Raw genomic sequence first — 21,964 nt, 5'->3', positions numbered from 1 at the left:
AGGGATGAGGTAAAGCTTAGATCAGTCAGAAATAATTCATAATCAACTGGTATGAGTGATGTTATTATGATATCACAAAGACATCTCTATGACATCACATCATGCAATGATGTCAAAGTTGTCCAAATAACACACTTTCCTGGATCTGCAACCAACAGGGCTACAGAGGTGATCAAACCTTTTATTGATCTGTAAGTGAAGTCATGATGATGTCACTAAAATGTCATAAAAATGACATCACAGTTCTTTGCAAAAACACATTTCTTAATTATACCCAACCGATAAGACTCGACTAACTATAGCTTTGTTATTAGTCTCACTGCCACCAGTCTGACGCACCAATGATAGATGATATTTGCCCCCCCCCCCCCCCCCACACCATCCCCATGAGACTAAATTCTAGCCATTTATTTAATTTAAGAAACTGGACCTCTGTGATGACCCATATATGCTGAAATCATATTATTTCCTGATATATGGGCATGCTCAATGAATTTTTCTGCCTTGGGGTGACCCGAGGAGACCTCCTTTCTCAGTTCAAACACAGCAGACTAGAAAAGGCTGGTGGCACCACTTCCAATTAATTTTCTTCGAGTAGCGGCAAATCCTTCACACAAAGCACGACAGGATTAAAAGTGGTGAGAAATGGGCGTGCAACATGGCAGGAAAAGTCCACCCTGCCGTGCTGTAACTGAGGCGGAGCGAACAAATGATGGAGACGCAGTGAGGGGATCACACCTGAAACTCATCATGCAATTATTGTCAGGAAATGTATTCAGCCAAACATTTTACAGCTGAAATAAAAGGCTATTAAAGTAAATCTCTGGCACCAATCACTTTTCAGTGAACTGCATCAACTGTGGCACACTGGATACTGTGTTTGGGTGATTTACTCACGCAAAAACTGAGTAATGAAGGTCTGAGTCCAGAGACTGATGTAGAAGCTGAAAGTTTTGATTCTGTCTCTGTTTGATCAGTCTGTCACTAGATTGTTGGCCTGACTATAGACTTGTTTAATAACTTATTTTCTGAGCTATAAGTCAAAATGAAGTATTAGTCACTTTTATGTTTGGTTCTTCTGCTTCATATGATGTAATGCCACTGAACAGATGATCCGAAGTGAGGTAAATGTGCAATGCAATTACATGTTTGAAGACCAGCTATGTTGTATGGCTTAGAGACGGTGGCACTAACAAAAGACAGGAGACAGACCTGGAGGTGGCAGTGCTGAAGATGTTGCAATTCTCTTTGGAAGATGAGAATGGACAGGATTAGGAATGAATCTCAGTAACATTGAGAACTGCATTGAGATGCTCTGATCACGCTGCACTTTAACCGCTGCACACAGACAACAGCATTAACATTGCAACATAAAACTATTTTTATATTGTGCCTAAAACTCTCATGAATATATTTTCTGGGTTTATAGACGTTGTTATTGCATTTGTTTTATGTAAACATGCGAGAATCACAGTCTGTCTCTCCGTTATTTTCAATGGGAGCTGCTGTGAGCTACAATCACTTCCTGATCATGTCGTTCTTTAACGTCTTGATTATTGTTCTTTACAACACTGTTTGTCCTCTTTGTTCCAGACTAATATATATAATATGTCTGAAATCCGGTTTGCGTTTATTAAATTCCACACAGATTAAATGTAGCAGACACGGATTTTTTGTTATAACTGTTTTAGCAAGTTTTCAGGGTATCATGCAGCAGTCTCTTATTAATGTGATGAAAAGCATTAAAAATTACATTTTTGTAGTATAATATTCATTTACAATTGTCATCATGTGGATTCTCTATGTTGTTTTGACTGTAGCGACTCTCTGGCACACAAGGGATTAGGGGATACATGAAAACCCTAGATACAATTATCCACACAGCAAACCATATTATCACAGATATCTGCAGAAAAAGGCTCAAAAAGCACAAACATAGTGAAGTCCAGAGCTAATGACCTCAGCTAGCAGGTAGCCGCCTGGACCTGGTACGCACTCACACCTACTGTAACTGTCAATCAAAGTATCCACACTCCTAATTATGCATAATGTTAAGGCTTAAAATGGGATAAACCAATGAATTATACAAGTATTCACCCCACATAGTCTTGGAGAGAAAGTAGTTATAGAGCCCAAAACTGTTATTATTATTATTATTATTATTATTATTATTATTATTATGTGCGAGGCTGGAAACATGTTTTGTGTGTGTGTGTGTGTGTGTGTGTGTGTGTGTGTGTGTGTGTGTGTGTGTGTGTGTATGTATACTCTAAAATTGGACAACTGAACATCACTGAACATCAGCCTTTGGAGACAGCCTCAAGTGGTCATTCCTGGAACTGCGTGTTTTGGCAACTTCCGCTTTTGCTGTATGTTTTTAGCACCGGAGGTTGTCCTATGGTTGTAACTTGTAACTTGTGTTTTTGTGTGACATGGAAGGAAAAAAAAATCTTTGTGCATCTCCGGCAGATGCAGGAAGTTTCGTTCCATGTAAAATAGTAACGGGCGGGTGGCTAAACAGTCACCAGTCGCCACAGATTTAGAAAGAAACCGCAATAACAGTGAAGGACAACAGTAACAAAGAACAGAAAAGCTTAATGCACACCATGTGTCAGTGTTCTGACGCTCAGAGGGGTTTACGAGGAGGATGCTGGCTAGTTTTGCTCGTCGTTTTTAAGAACAGATAGAAGTGATCCGTTGCTTTGGAATTAATCAGACGGCTCATCAAAATGGGTCGCGAGCTGAAACCACTCCAGTGAGACAAACAATCTACTTGGTTTCCTCAAAGCAAAAGGCTGCACACCCAATCGTCCATTACATGATTGATCTGCAAACTTACTGCACTGATATGTCTCCTTTAATCACTCCTCTCCTTTCCTGCATCCCGTCTTCCCATCACCCTTCCTCCTATCTGCTCCTTCTCCTTTTGACCACATAGATCGACAGGGGGTGACCCAAAAGACCTCTTTAGGTCTGACGTGCACGCTATGTTGCCCTCTCTTTTCTCTCTCTCTCTCTGCAGAGAGAGAGAGCGAGACAATGAGCTCAGCATCAGGATCCACTAATGACTCCCAGCCTCGCTCTTTATTAAAAACACACCAGGTGCTTCTGCACTCGGCGGGCAGCCATCAGACTGTCCCCGTCTCACACCGCAAGCCCTAATAGAAGCTAAATTCAGCCACACTACAATGCAAAAACATCCCATGTAAGCTATACCCTCTGCAGCACTGAAGTCTCTTGTCCCGACTAGTCCTCCTTCTAATTCCGGAGGCAAGATCTCATTTATTACTCACATTAACTCAACCTCAGCCAAAATCAGAACAGATGCTGTGTACAAAGCTGGACTGAGTGCACCCAGGGTCGGGAAAAAATACCGCTTTAGACTTTACTGGAGTCTTAATGCATTTTTATTACAGATTTCTTATCTAAACACTTGTGACGTCCGGGTCTTTATCCATGCTGCTGCCATACCTGAACATCAAGAACCTGCTGTCAGACTACATGTCAAGTAGTACTTTGTGAATATGTATTCAGAAAACATGTACAGGCAGTCGTCCTGATCACATTCTTGTTGTGAATATAAAACACTGTCTGCAGTATTTTTGAGGCACATGAGGGTTTGTCTCTCTAAAGAATCCTTGACTTTAATGACTTTATTTCAAAAGTTGATTTGGGTTGTTAAGGTTTGACTTTACCCATATGAGGTTCCTTGGGGCGCCTTATGGTGTGATGTGGCACTATACAGTAGTGTTCAGAATAATAGTAGTGCTATGTGACTAAAAACATTAATCCAGGTTTTGATTATATTTCTTATTGTTACATGGGAAACAAGGTACCAGTAGATTCAGTAGATTCTCACAAATCCAACAAGACCAAGCATTCATGATATGCACACTCTTAAGGCTATGAAATTGGGCTATTAGTAAAAAAAAAAAGTAGAAAAGGGGGTGTTCACAGTAATAGTAGTGTGGCATTCAGTCAGTGAGTTCGTCAATTTTGTGGAACAAACAGGTGTGAATCATGTGTCCCCTATTTAAGGATGAAGCCAGCACCTGTTGAACATGCTTTAGTCTTTGAAAGCCTGAGGAAAATGGGATGTTCAAAACATTGTTCAGAAGAACAGCGTAGTTTGATTAAAAAGTTGATTGGAGAGGAGAAACAGGTGCAAAAAATTATAGGCTGTTCATCTACAATGATCTCCAATGCTTTAAAATGGACAAAAAACCAGAGACGCGTGGAAGAAAATGGAAAACAACCATCAAAATGGATAGAAGAATAACCAGAATGGCAAAGGCTCAATCATTGATCAGCTCCAGGATGATCAAAGACAGTCTGGAGTTACCTGTAAGTGCTGTGACAGTTAGAAGACGCCTGTCTGAAGCTAATTTATTTGCAAGAATCCCCCGCAAAGTCCCTCTGTTAAATAAAAGACGTGCAGAAGAGGTTACAATTTGCCAAAGAACACATCAACTGGCCTAAAGAGAAATGGAGGAATATTTTGTGGACTGATGAGAGTAAAACTGACAAATGCACACAAATGCTTGGCTGAGGAGCCAATGGTGCGAAGCTTCCATCTGTGGGATTATGACTGAACACCTCTAAGTCAGAATCCTGCCTAGACAAAGCAATACCGAAGCGCCGTGGATTTTCGGTTGGCCCCTGATAGCTGGGCCTCCCCCCCAGGGAGGGCGGCGGTGAGCAGAGCCGCTCTTGACTGGACTGGGGCGTGGCCAGATATGCTGAAATAACCAGATCATTTCCAAAGTGAACGCTGTGGTGATGCGGGACCGTCGTGTGACTGTCTGAGAAATTGCGGAAGAGGTGGACATCAGCACTTTTTCGGTACATTCCACTGTAGAAGATTTCCACTGTAGAAGACAGAAGATTTGGCCATGAAATGAGAGGCTGTGAAATTCATGCTGCTTCTAACGGCGGAGCAAAAGTGCCTCCGTGTTGAAGTCTCACAGGATGTGCTGTGACATGCCCACCTCTTCCACAATTTCTTGGATAGTCACACGACTGAAAAGTCACCAAAAGCCGTCTGAATCATCCGAATGGTTTCCACCTGGCTGTCGCCCAGTTTTTGGCAAAATTTGATGCGGCGCTGCTCCGGTCATTCCGTCTTTTTCCTTGAAATGAAAATCCGCCGAGCACGCTGCACATGTCCTCACACAAAGGCTGCTTACCAGAAAATGATGCAATCGACAGGCGTGAAAAGTTCAAGGTTTGCTCATGCAACCACACGTGATTCAAATCCATCAGGTTTTTGCAAAAAATAAAAAGGTCCGATACCTTTTTAACAGACCTCGTACTTGCCTTATGCTGAAGAGGTCATGTTGCCTTATGCTGAAGAGGTCATGCCCTTGAAATGGGTGTTTCAACAAGACAATGACCCCAAGCACACTAGTAAACGAGCAAAATCTTGGTTCCACACCAACAAAATTAATGCCTCGCAGATGTGAAGAAATCATGAAAAACTGTGGTTATACAACTAAATACTAGTTTAGTGATTCACAGGATTGCTAAAAAAGCAGTTTGAACATAATAGTTTTGACTTTGTAGCGTCAACAGCAGATGCTACTATAATTGTGAATTTTCTACTTTTTTTTTTTTTACTAATAGTCCAATTTCATAGCCTTAAGAGTGTGCATATCATGAATGCTTGGTCTTGTTGGATTTGTGAGAATCTACTGAATCTACTGGTACCTTGTTTCCCATGTAACAATAAGAAATATACTCAAAACCTGGATTAATCTTTTTAGTCACATAGCACTACTATTATTCTGAACACTACTGTATAAACAAATTGAACTGAATAACATTTTTTCTAGAGCATAAGTTGCACTGGAGTATAAATTTAACTTTTTTCTGCAATTCCATCTTTTTAATTTGGGATCTTTTGTGCAGTTGTAGTAAAAGTAAGTCCCTTCAGCATCTCCCTTGTTTCACCACAGCAGATGTGAGGTGGATCTCCATGTTGATTTGGCACAGGTTTTACACCGGATGCCTTTCCTGACAGAATTCCATATTGGAGAATTGGAGAATGAGCAAGGGCGGGTTTGAACCAGGTACCTTCCACACTGGAAACAACCACACTTATCCACTTGGCCACCACTCCTGTCCCTTGGGTGCTGCTGTAATGTACTTTTTAATTATTGCCATTTATTCTTTTATTATTGGAGGTTATTTTGTTTAGGTCTTTGATTCCTGAGAAAGCTTGATATAAATAGTTATCATGATTATTTTTAATGATAATGAACCTGTGATTTTCTGTATATAAGTCACATTGAAGTTTAAGTCGCAAGACCTCTGAGGCTAGTTTATAAAAGTGATGTATAATCTGGAAAATGCAGTACTTAAGGAGGCCTGGGAGTATTTTCTGGCATTATGCATTGTTCCATCCACCATGGAATTACCCAGGGTCCTGTACCACCATGCCAAAAAACCAGTCCATCCCCACCTCTTGAAAATAACCATCTATCTGTCATAACCAGAAAAAACGTGGACGTCCTCTTAGCCTTATCAACAGTGAGGCACCAACATGCTGGATCTTGCGCTGAGAAATTGTCTGGAATTGTAAGGGAATGTCTATTAAACCAAATGTGTCCTTTAATCATGAACATGTCATTTTGCAGATGCCTTAATTAGTGCTGAGGATCCCAGCAAGTGGACAACACCAAATGGACATGCATGTGTAACCTGCCTGCAGCTGCGTTCTGGAGATAAGGATTTCCTATTTGTCTTCCAGTGTGGTCACCAGTTGGGAGACGAGGTAACTCTATGAGGAGGTGCAAGCGGCAAAATGCTCCTCGACCTGACAGAACTTGGCATTGAGCTTCATGGAGTTACATCCTGACAGGATAACACCTGAGCGTCACCACATCATTCTCCATTCTTGTGGGTTCAAGATGGGAAAGCATTTTTACACTTTACTGAAGTGCTAATCCTGCCACCAAAAGCCCTGTGGGAAGATTTTCTGCAGACCTGGATGTGGCTTGTCATATTCAGGATGAAGCAATTTGTGGCTCAGTGTTTCACGCAAGGATGTAAAAAAAAAAAAAGTGGAGAAGAGCCATTTATTTGTCATTTCCCATTACACAAAATGAAATGTCTTTTCCATTCTGAACCTGTATGATAGTACTAGTAAATTATAAACCAGATGTAGAGTTCAAACTCTTACATTTATCTATTATACCAATATCCCACTAGTGGACATTTGACTTTCTGTCTGCGTCACAAAGTTAACATTCCTGTATGTAGCCAGTCTAACCAGAGCCACGCATCAACATTTGAATTTTTACAAGAGTTTGAAGATGTGCAAGTAACGGAACAAGATTAACTAACCTGATTTATCATGTTGAAACTGAGCCATTGATTGGTTCATTGTACATTTTCACTGTACATCAGGTGTCAAGGTCCAACCCCTCATCCGCGTTGTGACACCCGGGTAACAGATCAAGTAGGGGATTGCCCTGTGGGGGGTGAAATACAGTGGGGACCTTGGCCATTACGGTAAATGTGAAAGTCCAACAGGAACCCTGAACATGAGACAGCTAATGGGGATCTGGTGAAACAAGAAGTCCTCAGTGGTGGATCAGGCGGAAGAGGCGATTGCTTGTTGCCCAGCGACTGTGAAGGCTGATGAAGGCTGCGGCAAACCCCAATCATCTGGGGTTTCCCGGCCATCAGATCAGACTAAGAATCTATCAAGGACCCTGTGTTTGTTGGTGCACAATGACATTCTCGCATTAAACAAACCCGGGCGTCTCAACATTGACTCGATCAAGAGACCATCTTCCTCGCCATTGAGGGACTGTTACGACATTGTACATCAATGCAGTTGTAGATCTTTCAATTTGAATTGCTTTATGTTTTACCTCTCTGTGCCTATAGGTGGACCGCCAAATTACAGGCAAGCTCTGCACAGAGAGACGCTTTGGTGCATCTGACCAGCTCACTTCCTCTCCTTTGCAGAGGCATTGCATGCTGAGCCTTATTTTGATGTGGCGTGTAAGCATAATTAGAGATCCCATAAAAGAAGAAAGAGGGGGGAGAAAAGGAGTCTTGTCCATCTGTCAAGTGTTAAGGGGTGGGCGCGGGGGTAATGATCTGAGCCCGGTGCCTCCCTGTTGTTAGAGAGGCAACCACTCAAACCGGCACTGATACAAACAACAGCGCATTAAAGCGTGTGCGCTGGTGCATTTTCTCAAAGAGCCTCCAGAGTTTTGAATTTCCATGTCTGGCAGATCAATGTAAAGTAGGTACACGAGGAGAGCAGTGACGCACTGAACATGACCCAATACAGCATGTGGCCTGTTGTGCTGAAACAAAACACCTGGACATCACGTCCCGCTTTACACGTCTGGATCCTTCATATTGTGCTGCATTTAGAGCGAGATGAGGATGAGAAATCCAACTCACAGCCTGTCAAATAGAATGGTTACACCAGTGGCATCCTAAAAATGTGGTTATTCCCTAAATAACTGCAGCAAGAGAGGAAATTTGTCATTTTTAATAAGACCCATCATCACGCTCATTGGGGAAAACAAGAATGCCTACTGTATCGATGCTATTATAACAGTTGGGGTGTGTAAAAGGATAGAATACATGTCAGGGATCTCCCAAACAGGGCTATTCCCAACCCAGTCTCAGGGATTGTCGTGATACATTAATCTATTGGTTTGTCATATTGTCAGGAAAAGTGCAAAATTTTCATCATGGGAGCACAAATTCATTTTAATTCATTCCGCGATGGCTGCATGTAATTAAAAGTGCAGTGGGGGAGGGGTCGGGTGGTTATGGTTAAGGTTAGGGGAAGGAGTAAGATTAGTAATAGTGAGTTTAACAAAAACCCCATCACGAAAATTTGAATCATTTTGTGATGGGAGGACGAAAAAAAAAAAAATGTGAAACTGGGCTGCTATTCCACAGGATGTCATTCTACTACCATCACCCACGACCCAAAAAAGTGCAAAAACGGGATGAAACAGAGTAATCTGGCTTGCCTCCTAACAGCCTGGCTTATAAAATGTAAACCTGGCAACTGGCGGGATTATAAAGTGCAGACCTGGCAACCTGTCCAAAAATGAAAGAAAGGAGCTGCAGCCTAGGCTGGACACAATTGAGTGGTTTAACTTTGAACGAAAACTGCAACAAACACTGCTTCAGCTTCAACGTTTTACCCTGATGGAACACAAGCAAACAAGTTTCAAGCCGTAGTCATGACGAATACCACGCTCCAAGAAGTTTGAACATGACTGAAGCTGTTAAGACTACGAATATGCAGAAGTTACAACGATTTGGAGAATCAGAATTAAATTTTTGAACAGTTCAAAAATTGGATCCCAATTTCAAATCTAGTGCCAATGACGGCCGTAACTACTATGTATACCAAGTTTGTTCAAGATTGACAAAGATGGATCAAGATGTTACTATGATGCTTTAAATTGTGTCCCAATTTGCTATTTGGGATTTAACAGGAAGGAATGGCCTGCTTTTTATAAGCCAGCCTGTTAGGAGATGTTTCATCCCGTTTTTGCACGTCTTTGGACCGCGTGGGTGATGGTTGTAGGACGGCGCCCTGTGGAATAGCCTGCTAACACTCCTGTAACCAGTCCTGTGAGATTCTCACGCCAAACTTTGATCTCTTGTAAGAGTTTGAAGATGTGGAAATAGCAGCAAATAAACATGAACTCAACCTATTCATAATGTTAAAAATGAGCCACCGACTGGTTCACAGTTCATTTTGATCATGTAGCTGTATACGTTACTTTAAAGTGATTTTTCACTTCATGTAATTGATTTATATTTTATTTTTTATTTTTAGTCTGGAATTTCTCTGGAAGCTGTTCTGGAAGCATATTTTAGTATCGGCCTCAGAGGTTCCATCTCTGGCCCTGGATGACTCTCCTACCTGTGAAACCCTTGTATGACTCATTTAATTTTTTTTTTTTTAAGCTTCTTTTGTGTTGTTTTATGTGTGGCACTTACAAATGATTCCCACATTAGATTTTTTTTTATGGCCCAATAAACTGAGAGAATCGGCCCAAATTGGCTGCTCATATTTGGTGGGTTTATAAGGCACCGTATTAAGGTGTAATTGCTTGAGGGTTAATGTGCAGCTGAGGGAATGGCACAGGTAAGGATGACTAAATCCCCCTCAGGACCAGGACGGACACTGACTGCACTGTTTGTCTACTGGGCTGGAATTTCCCATCACCGCAAGGAAATACGGAGAATATTGTAAAATTTCTGTAATAACTTCATTTTATTTCACATTTCCGAAAAGTGAACTTTTACTGTGTGGTTAAAAATGGAGCCTGAAATAAGACCATCTACGTGGTTTTTAATTTCACCAGCATGTGGGATTGTTTGACAACAGTCATATATGAATATTAAAGTCTCTCAGTCATTTAATTTGTTAAAAGTGCCATAAAAAACACTGACTACAATAGTTTGATGATGTTTGTTCATAATTCAGTTTCTATAAATAATACTTTGTTTTTATACTTTGTATAAAGTGGATCAAGAACAGTAGCGTGACCCTGAGCTTCGATATGTTCCTCGACATGCTTAAACATGGGGAGATTGAAAAGTCCAACATCCTTTTTTTCCACAAAAGATGGTGAAGTAATGTTCTGGATGACATCTGGCATAGCCAAAAGGAGGCCCAAACAGGAGTATGACCTTGAGCTGCTGTAACATGGGGAGGTGATGGTCTAGTGGTTAGAAACACTGGGCTTGAGACCAGAGGATCCTCTCTTCAAATCCCAGCCTGACCGGAAAATCACTAAGGGCCCTTGGGCAAGGTCCTTAATCCCCTATTTGCTCCCGGTGTGTAGTGAGTACCTTGTACGACGACACCCTGACATCGGGCTGAATGTGAGGCATTATTGTAAAGCGCTTTGAGTGTCTTTTGCAGATGGAAAAGCGCTATATAAATGCTGTCCATTTAACATCTATATATATGCTAAAAAGGAGGCCCAAACAGGAGTATGACCTTGAGCTGCTGCAACATGGGGAGGTGATGGTCTAGTGGTTAGAAGCGTTGGGCTTGAGACCAGAGGATCCTCTGTTCAAATCCCAGCCTGACTGGAAAATCACTAAGGGCCCTTGGGCAAGGTCCTTAATCCCCTATTTGCTCCCGGTATGTAGTGAGTACCTTGTATGGTGACACCCTGACATCGGGCTGAATGTGAGGCATTATTGTAAAGCGCTTTGAGAGTCTGATGCAGATGGAAAAGCGCTATATAAACATATATATATATATATATATATATATATATATATATATATATATATATGCTAAAATATTAAGAATTATATAACAGAAGTTTGATTTTTTTATTAAGATATTAGGTGCTAGATCAAAAACAACAGCGTGACACTGTGCTTCAATACTTTCCTAAACATGATTAAACATGACGAGAATGAAAAGTTCACTGTCATTTTTTTCCTCGCAAAAGATGGTGAAGCAATGTTCTGGATGACATTTGGCATAGCCAAAAGGAGGAGTATGACCTTGAGCTTCTGTAACATCATAATATAAAAATATGCTAAAATATGAAGAATTTTATAAAATAAGTTAGAATTTTTAAACTAGATATTGGGTGCGACCTTTGACTTGGAGCAATGCCGAACACAGCACAACGCAAGTGGCACTTGCAGTTTACTTTGCTTGATTTTTTAAAAATCTTTTAAATCCTTATTTGCCAAAAAAACAAAAAAAAAAAAACAAAACAAAAAACAAAACAAAACAAAAAAACAAAAACAAAACAAAACAAAAATATGTAACTGTTAAACATCCAGAATTTCAAAATGGATTTGTGCGGTAGGGTTCTTCCAAAAGTTATATCAGTAAGGTTGTTGCCTGTGACCTTTTGCTAAGCAGAAATATATATATATATTAAAAAAAAGCAACATGACCTTGAGCTTCACTAATGCCCTTATTTGAATTTAGATGGTTAAACAGTGAATTTTTTATTGCAGTAATCTTGTTCTCTGTAATCTTTTGCTCAGCAGAAACACTGAAAAGGAGAATCATGACCATGAGCTTTACTAATGTCCTTTTTTTAAAACCAATATTAGACATTGGGAATTTCAAAATAGATGTTCGATTTTCTTTGCAGAAGATACTGCAGTGATGTTGTTCTCTGTGAAACATTTAAAAACATAAGCAGAAACACTGACCTTGAGCTTCAGTGATGTCTAAAGATACTAAAACCTGAGTTAGATTAAACATCAGTGGACAAAGGCTGCAGGGAGCCACAGAAATCCTCCACTAAGCTTTTGGTTAATGTGGAAGATTTAATTTGGAGGGTTAATTTATATTTTTTTTCAAACGGAGGGGAGATTTGAAGGGTTTTTCCAAATGGACAACAAAGAAAACGTGAAACAGATCATCCCTGATTTGTCACACGGGAAGAGAAAGAATCTCTTTCTGTGTTTCTCCACAGGAGAAAGTTCATACCGCTGCGTGTTTTTTTCCTCTGCTGGGATTTTTCGACAGTGTAGCATAGCACGAGCGCACTGAGGAGCCTTTTACCCACTTCATATGATACCGCTGTGAGTGGGAGCGGGAGCTGTGCTGCAGGCCAGGACCGACATGCATGGGTTAGTAGGTCAAACAAGGAGCTAGTCTTTTGACAGAGTTCGAAGCCTGGGTCAGGCTAATGTGATTTATCAATACGGAACATAAGTGAATCCTTGTCCATAAAGGTCGTGATATTCCCAAAGAAGAGCCGTGGTTGTGATCGGTCTCCATGTTGGGAAAGGGGCAGAGGTGACCTGTCAGCAAGCGGTACATATGTTCTGGGTTTAATGACTTCATTGGTGCATCAGGAACTGCACCTGCAGGGTGTCCATCTGTCTCTCCGTATTCTGTCTCTCACACAGATTTAAACTTTTCTGAGCCCCTGGCAGAGAAAAGACGAACCACTGTTCCTTGACGCCGGAGCTCAGACTCGGGTCAGGACTTGGCTCGCTGTAATCCCTCTCAGGTGATGCTTCTCACATTTAGCAGTTTCCATCTGATGTGCTTAAATATTCCCTTCTCATCCCTTAAAAAAACACACCCCACCCCCCGGCATAACCTCTCAGGACGCTGTTCCTCTTAATCCCTTCCTTCTGATCAGTGGAACATAGAGCCAAATGCAGCCCGTCAGTTTTATGGAATAAAGAGTCTCAGAGGGCAAGATGCAGAGCTGCCATCACCTGGATTAGAGTGGCAGCCTTGTTAAAAGACGTGCCATCTGAAGTACTTTTTAACTTTTTCCAGAGTGGCAAAGCGGGTCTGAAAGCAGCCTCTTGGATCGGACTCACTCCTCCTGCCCGTTAGGCACTTAATCCACGTATTATATTGCGCTGAGGTACTGAGATCCAACATTAACACTTACACTCACAAACGTGGGACTTTGTAGAAGCTTTTAGCATGAAGAGGCCTAATTTCCATGTCTTAGAAAAGAGAGAGCGAGAGAAAACAAACCCGAAGATCCTTTGAAAGTTAATTCAAAACCTGCTTTTTACATAAATACACTAAATAAAACTGCAAAGGCAAGTTCAAGTTTATTCCCATTCCTTTATGTTCTTATTCAGGCTGAACAAATTAGTAAATGTAATGAAAAAAAATTTGTACTTAAAAATGATTAACAAATATCTTCAATCAGAAGTGCGTCACAGCTCATTACGTGATCTGTGTCCATATTATACGCGATGCACCACCTAGTGTTCAATGCAAAGAAATGCATTTCGCTATGGAGATCGCAGCAGCTGTTTTTCATCATCCAGTTGGGGAATATGTTCACAAAACACTACCAAGTCCCCTCGGCTGCTCCCTTGTTTTCACTCTGTGTCGCCACGGCAGATCTGCATGTTGATTTGGAACAAGTTTTACACCGAATGCCCTTCCTGATGCAACTCCACACTATAAAGAGAAATGGGCAGAGGTGGGATTTGAACCAAGAACCTTTCGCACTGAAAATAAGCGCAATATTTGTTGTTTTTTTTTCCCAGCAGTAACAGGTTAATTTGTCGCCTCTTGTTTGGTCTCTATAATATTCATGAAATACTATAGAGACCAAACAAGAGGTGATGAATTAGCTTACTGGTGGAAAAACCTAATAAAACCTGAAAAAACAAAACAAAACTAAAACTTAAAGCCGCTAAACTATTTTCTTTCTTTATTTTGTGGATACGAGTAGCAGAAATGACATTTCTCCGTCAGGTATCTGGGATTACACTCCCCGATGTCATGCCAAGTTTGTGATGGCATCACAAAAAGTGATTTAATCTATTTCTTCATGATACCATCACGAAATGTGTCACATTTTTGTGATGCTCTCACAAAAAAAAAATAAAATAAAATAAAATAATTAGACTGGGCTGCCTGGACACAGTGAAAAGCTCAACTATCTGGGACTCTGAGTAGAACCGTCAACGAGACTCGGAGAAGTGTCAGAAAATGAATGAATGAATGAACTACACTTTGAACATCCACAGTCAACCAAATGAATAGAACAAGTTAGCCTTCCAAAGCTATCATCCTGGCACACAGTGCATACGGTCTCTCTGGCAAAAGTTGAATTTTTTTTCAATGCACTCGAGGGAAATTCAGTGCAAAAAAAAAAAAAAAGAACTCGGAAGAAGGAGCTTGTATATATCGGACATCATGGAGGCATCCATAGAAATGAACACGTAAACTAACTTTAAGCCTACGTACACAGATCCTACATGGAAACAAACACAACGTAGGACACAGCACACGGTCTGTGTCTAAAAAGAAATTCAAAGATAAAGAATAAAAAAAATACGGTCAAGACACTCCAGAGTAAAAGTGACTGACAGTAATTATGACAGTGGCTCAGGCTAGCTAGCTACAATGAAATTGGCTAGTTGGCTACGACAGCATTTTAAAAAATAGGCTAGCTTAGCAAAGTATTTACGTCTTTGATAAGATAAGAGATTAAATTATATAAGCAAAGGACAGCGTGTTGGACTACAGGCATGATCTTGTCTGAAAACTCCAACTGACTGATTGTAGCCTAGCAATTAGCACAGCAGTGATTTCCATAAAGATTGGAAATTGCTTAAGTCATTCAATCTCAATTTTGTTGCCCACTAGTCGACTATTCCATGACTAATGGAATAGTCGACTAACGATTTTCATTAGTTGCCCAAACCTTAGGGCCTCTTCACACATAGTGCGAAGTCTGGTCAACGTCTGGTTGATTACGGCAAAACAGCATGAAACAGTTCGAAATTAGTGCACCACAAAACATTAAGCTGATGGGCAGGCATGCCAAAACCCGGCGCAAGAGTTCATGCCACGATGGTGTCTTTCAAGCAGGAACAGCGTGTGGTGCAGCAAGCACATAGAGCCACTTATGTGGAAGAAGTAAAAAATAAACCAGCTGGTACGTGTGGAACCACATCGCGCCGCTTATGTGGAATAAATAAAAAAATAAAACCAGCTGGTACCTGTGGGACCACATTGCGCCGCTTATGTGGAATAAAAAACAAGCAAAAAAACAGCCGGTACCTGTGGAATCACATTGCACTGCTTATGTGGAATAAATAAAAAGGACCACATCGTGCTGCTCATGTGGAATAAATAAATTTAACAAAAGAAAAACACATACCACCCACTGGACGTGAACCTGCACCTTCCAAAAGCTCTGATTCCCCAGTAAGCATCTTTACCACCGAGCCCAGAGCTGTTCTTTGAAAGCTGTGGGAAGGTGCCTCATATTAGGAAGGATGTGGAAGTATCACAAAACTGACATACAGTCCTGAAATGACATGAATGAGAAGCAGTGTGCTCTGATGTCCACATCTATTGGTCAGGTGTGTCCAGTCGGCCGTGTGCGTGTTCTGCCCTACACGCGTGTCTTGTGGATGGTGCGCTGCAGCACAGACACCATGTCATGTGGAACAGAGCTCACGTGGGTCACGTGATGGTCAGATAGCCTGCTGTGTATTCTGATCTGATGGTCCGTTTCAACCTGGGGAGCTGTCAGTATCCGCTCCGTGTGCGCACTCACTTTCTGCAGCTTGTCGCCACCACAGCAATATATGTTTTTATTCATGTCTAGGTAAATACAGCAATCAGACACACGCGCCTCACAGTGGACAGTTGTTAGTCCATGACTGTCCAAACACAGTAGGTGCTGTCCAGCTGGAATGTCCAGAATGGCAGATCACCACAGCTGCTTCAGTCAGAAGCCACACCTCCCGTGAGTGGAGCGCACACACCCACATGTCAGTGTGTGTGTTTGCAAAGTCACACTCATGTGGAACTTAGACAAATTTCACAGCAGTATGACAGTGATTGTCTGCAGTCTGCTGTCGTGCTAAGAGTGTGACTGGCCACACATTTTCTAAGTGCCATGCGAGCGGTGTTAGGTGTTTGTGCATGTCACCTGGGATTTGGCTGACACCTGCCGTGAGAGAGTGCCATGGGTTTGCACAGCGCACACTTTGTCTTTCAGGCACTTGTGTGCGCAAATAGTTGTAGCAACAGGTGTACGAGGCGTTGGAGGCAGGGACGACATTACATGGTTTAGACACGATTCCTGCGTCATGCGCACTAAGTGTGCACTTAAGTGTGCACTCCAAATTTGCATGTTTTTTCAAAATTGGAGCAACTTTATTTTTGACCCCTGAACAAAATGAAATTGTTCCTTTCTCACCACTTTTGCTATTTCTTATACCATAACTCCATAGAATTCAGTTATAGATAGTCCAAACTATACCTTTTTGAAATCTTTAGGATCAGATAAATAATATGGTATAGCTTTCAATATGACTGGCGCATTTTTAGATTTTGACCCCTGTGTAATTCTTCAATTGACCCCTACCTGGCTGCCTTTGAAAACTAAAGTGGACAAAAGATTAATGTCTAAGGAGTATTTGTGCAGATTTGGTGCTTGCATCACCATTTGAAGGATTGCACTGTAAATATTCACTTATCTGCTGCACTAACTGTGCAGATTGCGTATCGGGGAAGAACTCGGTGTTATGTTTAAATGACATCATCCACCTTAAAAACATGTTATAACATTGAAGGTTTGCTGTGTGGTCAACGGTCGCAACCACTCTCACGACCAGTGTGGAAACCCAGAACCAAGTGGAGTGTAATTTTTCTGCTTTCCACCTTGGAAACAGAACAAATGGACCCAGAACTCTGAGATTACAAAGAAGCATCAAATGTCATGATTATACACGGTGCAGGCTTGTTGCTACACAGATAGCACTGCACAACGTACTGACTGGCTAACTAACCGGCTGCATTGCTCCACAGCTCTAAGAAATTCATGTTTTATTTTCAGGCAAACCAGCCGATGAAACACCAGAGTGTGATCCTGACTGAGCGCTAACTCCTTATGGGAGTGCTAAGTGACACATGTCGTCGAGTACTACTGCACAACCAGCAGGCTGAAGATTTTGAATTCTTAAACTAGAATTCTTAAAGTGCTCAGACTCCAGATGAAGTTACTAAAAGAAACATCTGGAAATGTACAGAAAAGTATAGTGGCTGCTACCCAGCATGCAATGCACATGTCCTAGTTGCACACACTCTACAATTTTTTTAATTTTTTTCTTTTTTTGGATAAAATACTGCAATAAAACAAAGTTGCATTAGTGACCACCCAGATAACCCGTCCTTATACTGAGGTAACAACACAAAAGCCTGATATTTGATTTGGAGCAGTTGAATAATCATAGTATTAATTGTTGCGTATCTGATTAATAATGTGATCATAATTAGATTAGTTGACTGCCAAAGGTTTGTTGCGCACCTTGGTTTTATGATAACAAATCAGAATACATGTCTCATTTTTAAAAGGAAGAATGCAAATTAATGGCTACATTTCAGGAAGTTTTTTCTATTTTGGTACCAAAAATATTGTGTCCTGTGGACTTGCTTGGGGGGGCTGGGATCTATCCTAGGGGTCACTGGGCAAGAGGCGGTTCCAGTCTGTCACGGCACCATCACATGAAGACAGACATGTATCATGTGCAGCACAGAGCTCAGCACTGTTGACTCGCGAGGGTTCCCTCCAGGTGCTTCAGCTTCCGCCCGAAGAGGAGTGAGAGTGTAAATAAATGGCGTCCTGTCCAGAGTACACCCCACCACTTGTCTAATCACCTTTGGGACAACCTCCCCACCCCCCCCCCCACCCATACGTGATCCTTATGGTTGTAAGTAGGTATAGAAAATGAATGAACGCGACACACGCTCTTCTTCTCCAAACCATCACGGAACTGCAGTTGCGCAACATAAGTTGAATATGATTTGAAACACGTTTTTGGTCTGTCAGAAATTAAAATTGTGGTTTTGTGCCTGTTCTTCGCTCTGACTGCTATATTCATTACTCACTTCAGCATCTGTCTTTTCTGCTTCTTCAGGCAGCTCTGGTGCTTGAGCCTGATTTATGTAGTCAGCAGGTGGCATCATTAGCCACAGAATAAAGTGAAAAGTAATGCTTTTGTATCTTAGCTATGGTATCATAGCATGGCTCATTGACATTCTCATAAAAACGATGGAGACTAAGTACATATGGATCGTACAGTTCAACATGTGAGCATGACAAGATCATCAAAAATCCCTGTTTTTCCACTGCACATACATGTTTCAGTGGAGCAGAATAGCAATAATGAAAGCAATTTTTCTCTGCAGATGTTCAAAAATGCCTCTCACACCTCACCATGTGCCTCCATGCAGCACACACTTTATACTTTTTCATGCAATTTGCACGTGAAAATGTAAAAAAATATTAAATAAAAAGTGAAGGATGTGGCCAAATTTGAATGTGCATGCTTCTCAGCACTCCTGCAGTTCAGGACTTTGTGTGTGTGTGGTGTGTGTGTGTGTGTGTGTGTGTTGTGTGTGTGTGTGTGTGTGTGTGTGTGTGTGTGTGTGTGTGTGTGTTGTGTGTGTGTGTGTGTGTGTGTGTAGGACAGACTGTATATAAACCTGTCACGGGAGCAGACGATGCATAAAACAATATTCACACGTTTATGGAGCTGACCGTAATACAACTGTGATAAATAAATGGACGAAGACCATGTCTGTTCTAATAAAACATCTATATCTATACATATTTACAATCTGGTTGACAATATGCCACATGTTCAGAGAGTACCAAGGTGTGGGTTGAGAGTTCAGAGTTCAAGCTGTTCTTAGGGTCAACGTGGACTTTAACCTTTTGATCTCATCCCACTGGTCCACCCTCCTAAACACACGCACATACTCGCATGCAGACAAATCTGCAGACTATCCTCCATGACCATCACAAATACCAAATATAAGTGGTTTTAAGGGAGAAAAAATAGATCATATTAAAAAATATCTTACATTCTCTCCGAGCTCACAGAATCACCAGAGAGAGGCGGAATAACGCACAGAGGAGCTGAAAAGCTTGTGTGTGCCATTCCCCCGCAGTGATTGCCTGATTATTTGCAGATGGGCAGTGGAGGGATTTGCGGAGTGTGGAGGTTCCCCCTGGCACGCAGTTGTTTAAATCTGTAAGTGCTTCATATTTACAAACCTCCCCTGTCTGCTCTGACTTTAAAGAAGTTGTTCTACTGCTACCAAACTGTCCGGGCTGGCAAAAGGATCCAAGACTTCGCCGGTCCCCTCCCTGTGCGCAATCTCCTCTGTTCCACCGTGAGGCCGCGCGTTATGGCGCAAGTCTAAAGAGACTGTCGGGGGTCCACTTTCCTAATCCGCTGTCTCCTTATTCATTCGGTAGCATTTCCAAAGGATCTGAATCCAGCCCACCTCCCCGCGCACTGCTGCGCCTCCGCTGAGTGACGCGGGTTTCCAACAGAGTTCAAAGTGATTATGACATCAGTTAAATCCGCTTTACGTGGGCTGGAGAGGAGATGCCCGATTTATGATCTGTCCTACCCCTCCCGTCGTGATCGACCGGCCGGCATCTTTTTACGCACTGTGCCGTTGTTGTAATGAAACAGCGTGAAGACACAATATTGGAAAGAGCTGTTAAAGAAAATCATCTGACAGCGCATCCACTAACGCCACGCGTCTAATATTAGTTTTGGGCAGACTCATGCGTAGTCAATTTTGCGCGTATTTTACGCATTAGCCACAGCAGGAAGAAATTAGTACATAATCAGGAAAATGTTCTTTCATTCGGCGAACAATTTACAGCAGATGCTTCAGCCTAGTTGTAGTTTATTTATAGATCACCAGATTGTTAGAATGTTTGCTGGATTCAGATGTAGATTTGCTGGATTTGAGGATCACACCTGTATGGTCTGACCGTGGAATATTTTAAACGGTTTCCGCGCGCTGTCCACACAAAGTATGACTTTGCAGCTTCTGAGCAACATTTTTTTTTTTTTTGGAACAAAAAGCAGTTAGGTTAAAGTCAGATCAGTTTACCTCTTTTATTTCTCTTCCAGCGGTGCGAAGGCGCCTGACAGCTGCTGTACTCATACAGTTCAATACGATCAGGGCAAAGGAGAACAGTCGAAACTGCATCTGGAACGGCGATCTCTTGCTCGGACTCCAGTAAAAATAAGGTGCCAAAAGGGCTTCAGTGAATTCTACAGGACTGTTCAATGTCCTCCTCCAGTTTCTTTAGGTTGATCCTCAAAAGTGTCAACATCAAAATGAGATGCGGCATGGCACCAGCCGCCGGCTGGGATCATTTTATGGAGCGCGCCGGATCCTCCAGTCGTAAAAGTGTCCGTTTCGGTGCGCTGCGGGAAGAATGACAGACGAGATTACTGTGATAACACTGTGACGAATCAGCAGTGATAGGTGAGGGTGGCATGGGGACTCGGATCGAAATAAGTAGCTCTTCGTGTGATAATGTGTTTCTTACAATCGCAGATGCAAGTTTAAAACGATACCCCGAAACGTGCATAAAAACCGTGCGTAATATCGCCAAACGCTCCCTGAAATAACGGGCCTGTTTTATACCTTACATCAAATGAAGCAAAAGTGGGGAGGTAAAAATATCAGCTCCGGTCCAGTTTTCAGGTTCCCTCGAGTGCAAGTGCGGCTCGGGAACGTGCAGCATCCCCTCTTTGGATGAGAAACTTGTGAGCAGGAACTGAAGTCCGCAGAGCCGCGGGGAATGTGTTCGCGGTAAATAATTGGGATTTCCCTCCGCTGTAGATTCAGTTTACTTGCGTTTCCAGACTGAGGGGTGTTCGTGTGCCCCTGTAGCGCTGCAGCAACAAACCCACACGTGTGGCTTTGTTGTTGGGGTGAAGGCGGAACACTCGAGCCGGTGAGTGCGTGCGCTTGCGCGCCCGTCGCTGAGGTGACTGAACTGGTCCTGATGCTTGCTGCTTTTCCTCATATAGCGCCGTGTCGCGTCACGTGTAGAGATTTCCAGCTTGTGTTTCTTCTATTTAAGATGTTGAAGATGACATTTCATGTGGTCGCCCCCCCCCCTCCCTCTCCCCCCAGACACCTACTCACACTGTCATGTGCGGCTGCTTCTGGGTCCTAGTGAGCGCAGGCAAACATGACACAGTAGATGGAGTAAAGCAGACTCTGCAAGAGTACATTTAGTGACGAAATTTACTCCATCATAGTGTTAAATCAACTCCATCCTAGTATAAATTAACTCTTTGCAAGGTGACTTGAATTAAGGACTGATTAACACTAATACTGCTTGAAGTGGGATCAGATTTACCCACTGTGGAGCCTATTTTACTCTGCATAATTTATGGTGTTGCTGATATTTTTTTGAAAAATTGTATCAGAAGGATTTCCAACTGTTCTGCTTTGTGATAATAACTGTCCTGCCATCAAACCTGTCAGTGGGTAACTCTCCCAATTAATCCAAATTCAAGTAGCAACAAGACTTCATGTATCATATGCAACAAAAGGGCAACTTTTTATATTCTTGCAAGAACAATATCATACATATCCTGCTATGCCATCGTTTTATTCAAATTAAGATAAGATAAAATCCTTTAGTAGTCT

At 41.9% G+C, this 21,964-nt stretch overlaps 1 protein-coding gene across 1 annotated transcript in view; it reads right to left on the bottom strand.

The window, feature by feature from the left end:
- Window positions 1–20,518, bottom strand: part of rspo2 (R-spondin 2) — a 178,335-nt gene extending 157,817 nt beyond the window's left edge. Inside the window, 2 exon segments of the mRNA XM_034175374.1 lie at window positions 20,405–20,458; window positions 20,461–20,518. Of these exon segments, the coding sequence (XP_034031265.1) occupies window positions 20,405–20,458; window positions 20,461–20,503 (97 nt within the window). The 5' untranslated portion in view covers window positions 20,504–20,518.
- Between the last annotated feature and the right edge of the window lie 1,446 nt (window positions 20,519–21,964).

The sequence above is a fragment of the Thalassophryne amazonica genome, chromosome 7 (genome assembly GCF_902500255.1).
Source record: "Thalassophryne amazonica chromosome 7, fThaAma1.1, whole genome shotgun sequence".
In the NCBI taxonomy this organism is placed as follows: Eukaryota; Metazoa; Chordata; class Actinopteri; order Batrachoidiformes; family Batrachoididae; genus Thalassophryne; species Thalassophryne amazonica.
This window is presented reverse-complemented; position numbering and strand designations above follow the sequence as displayed.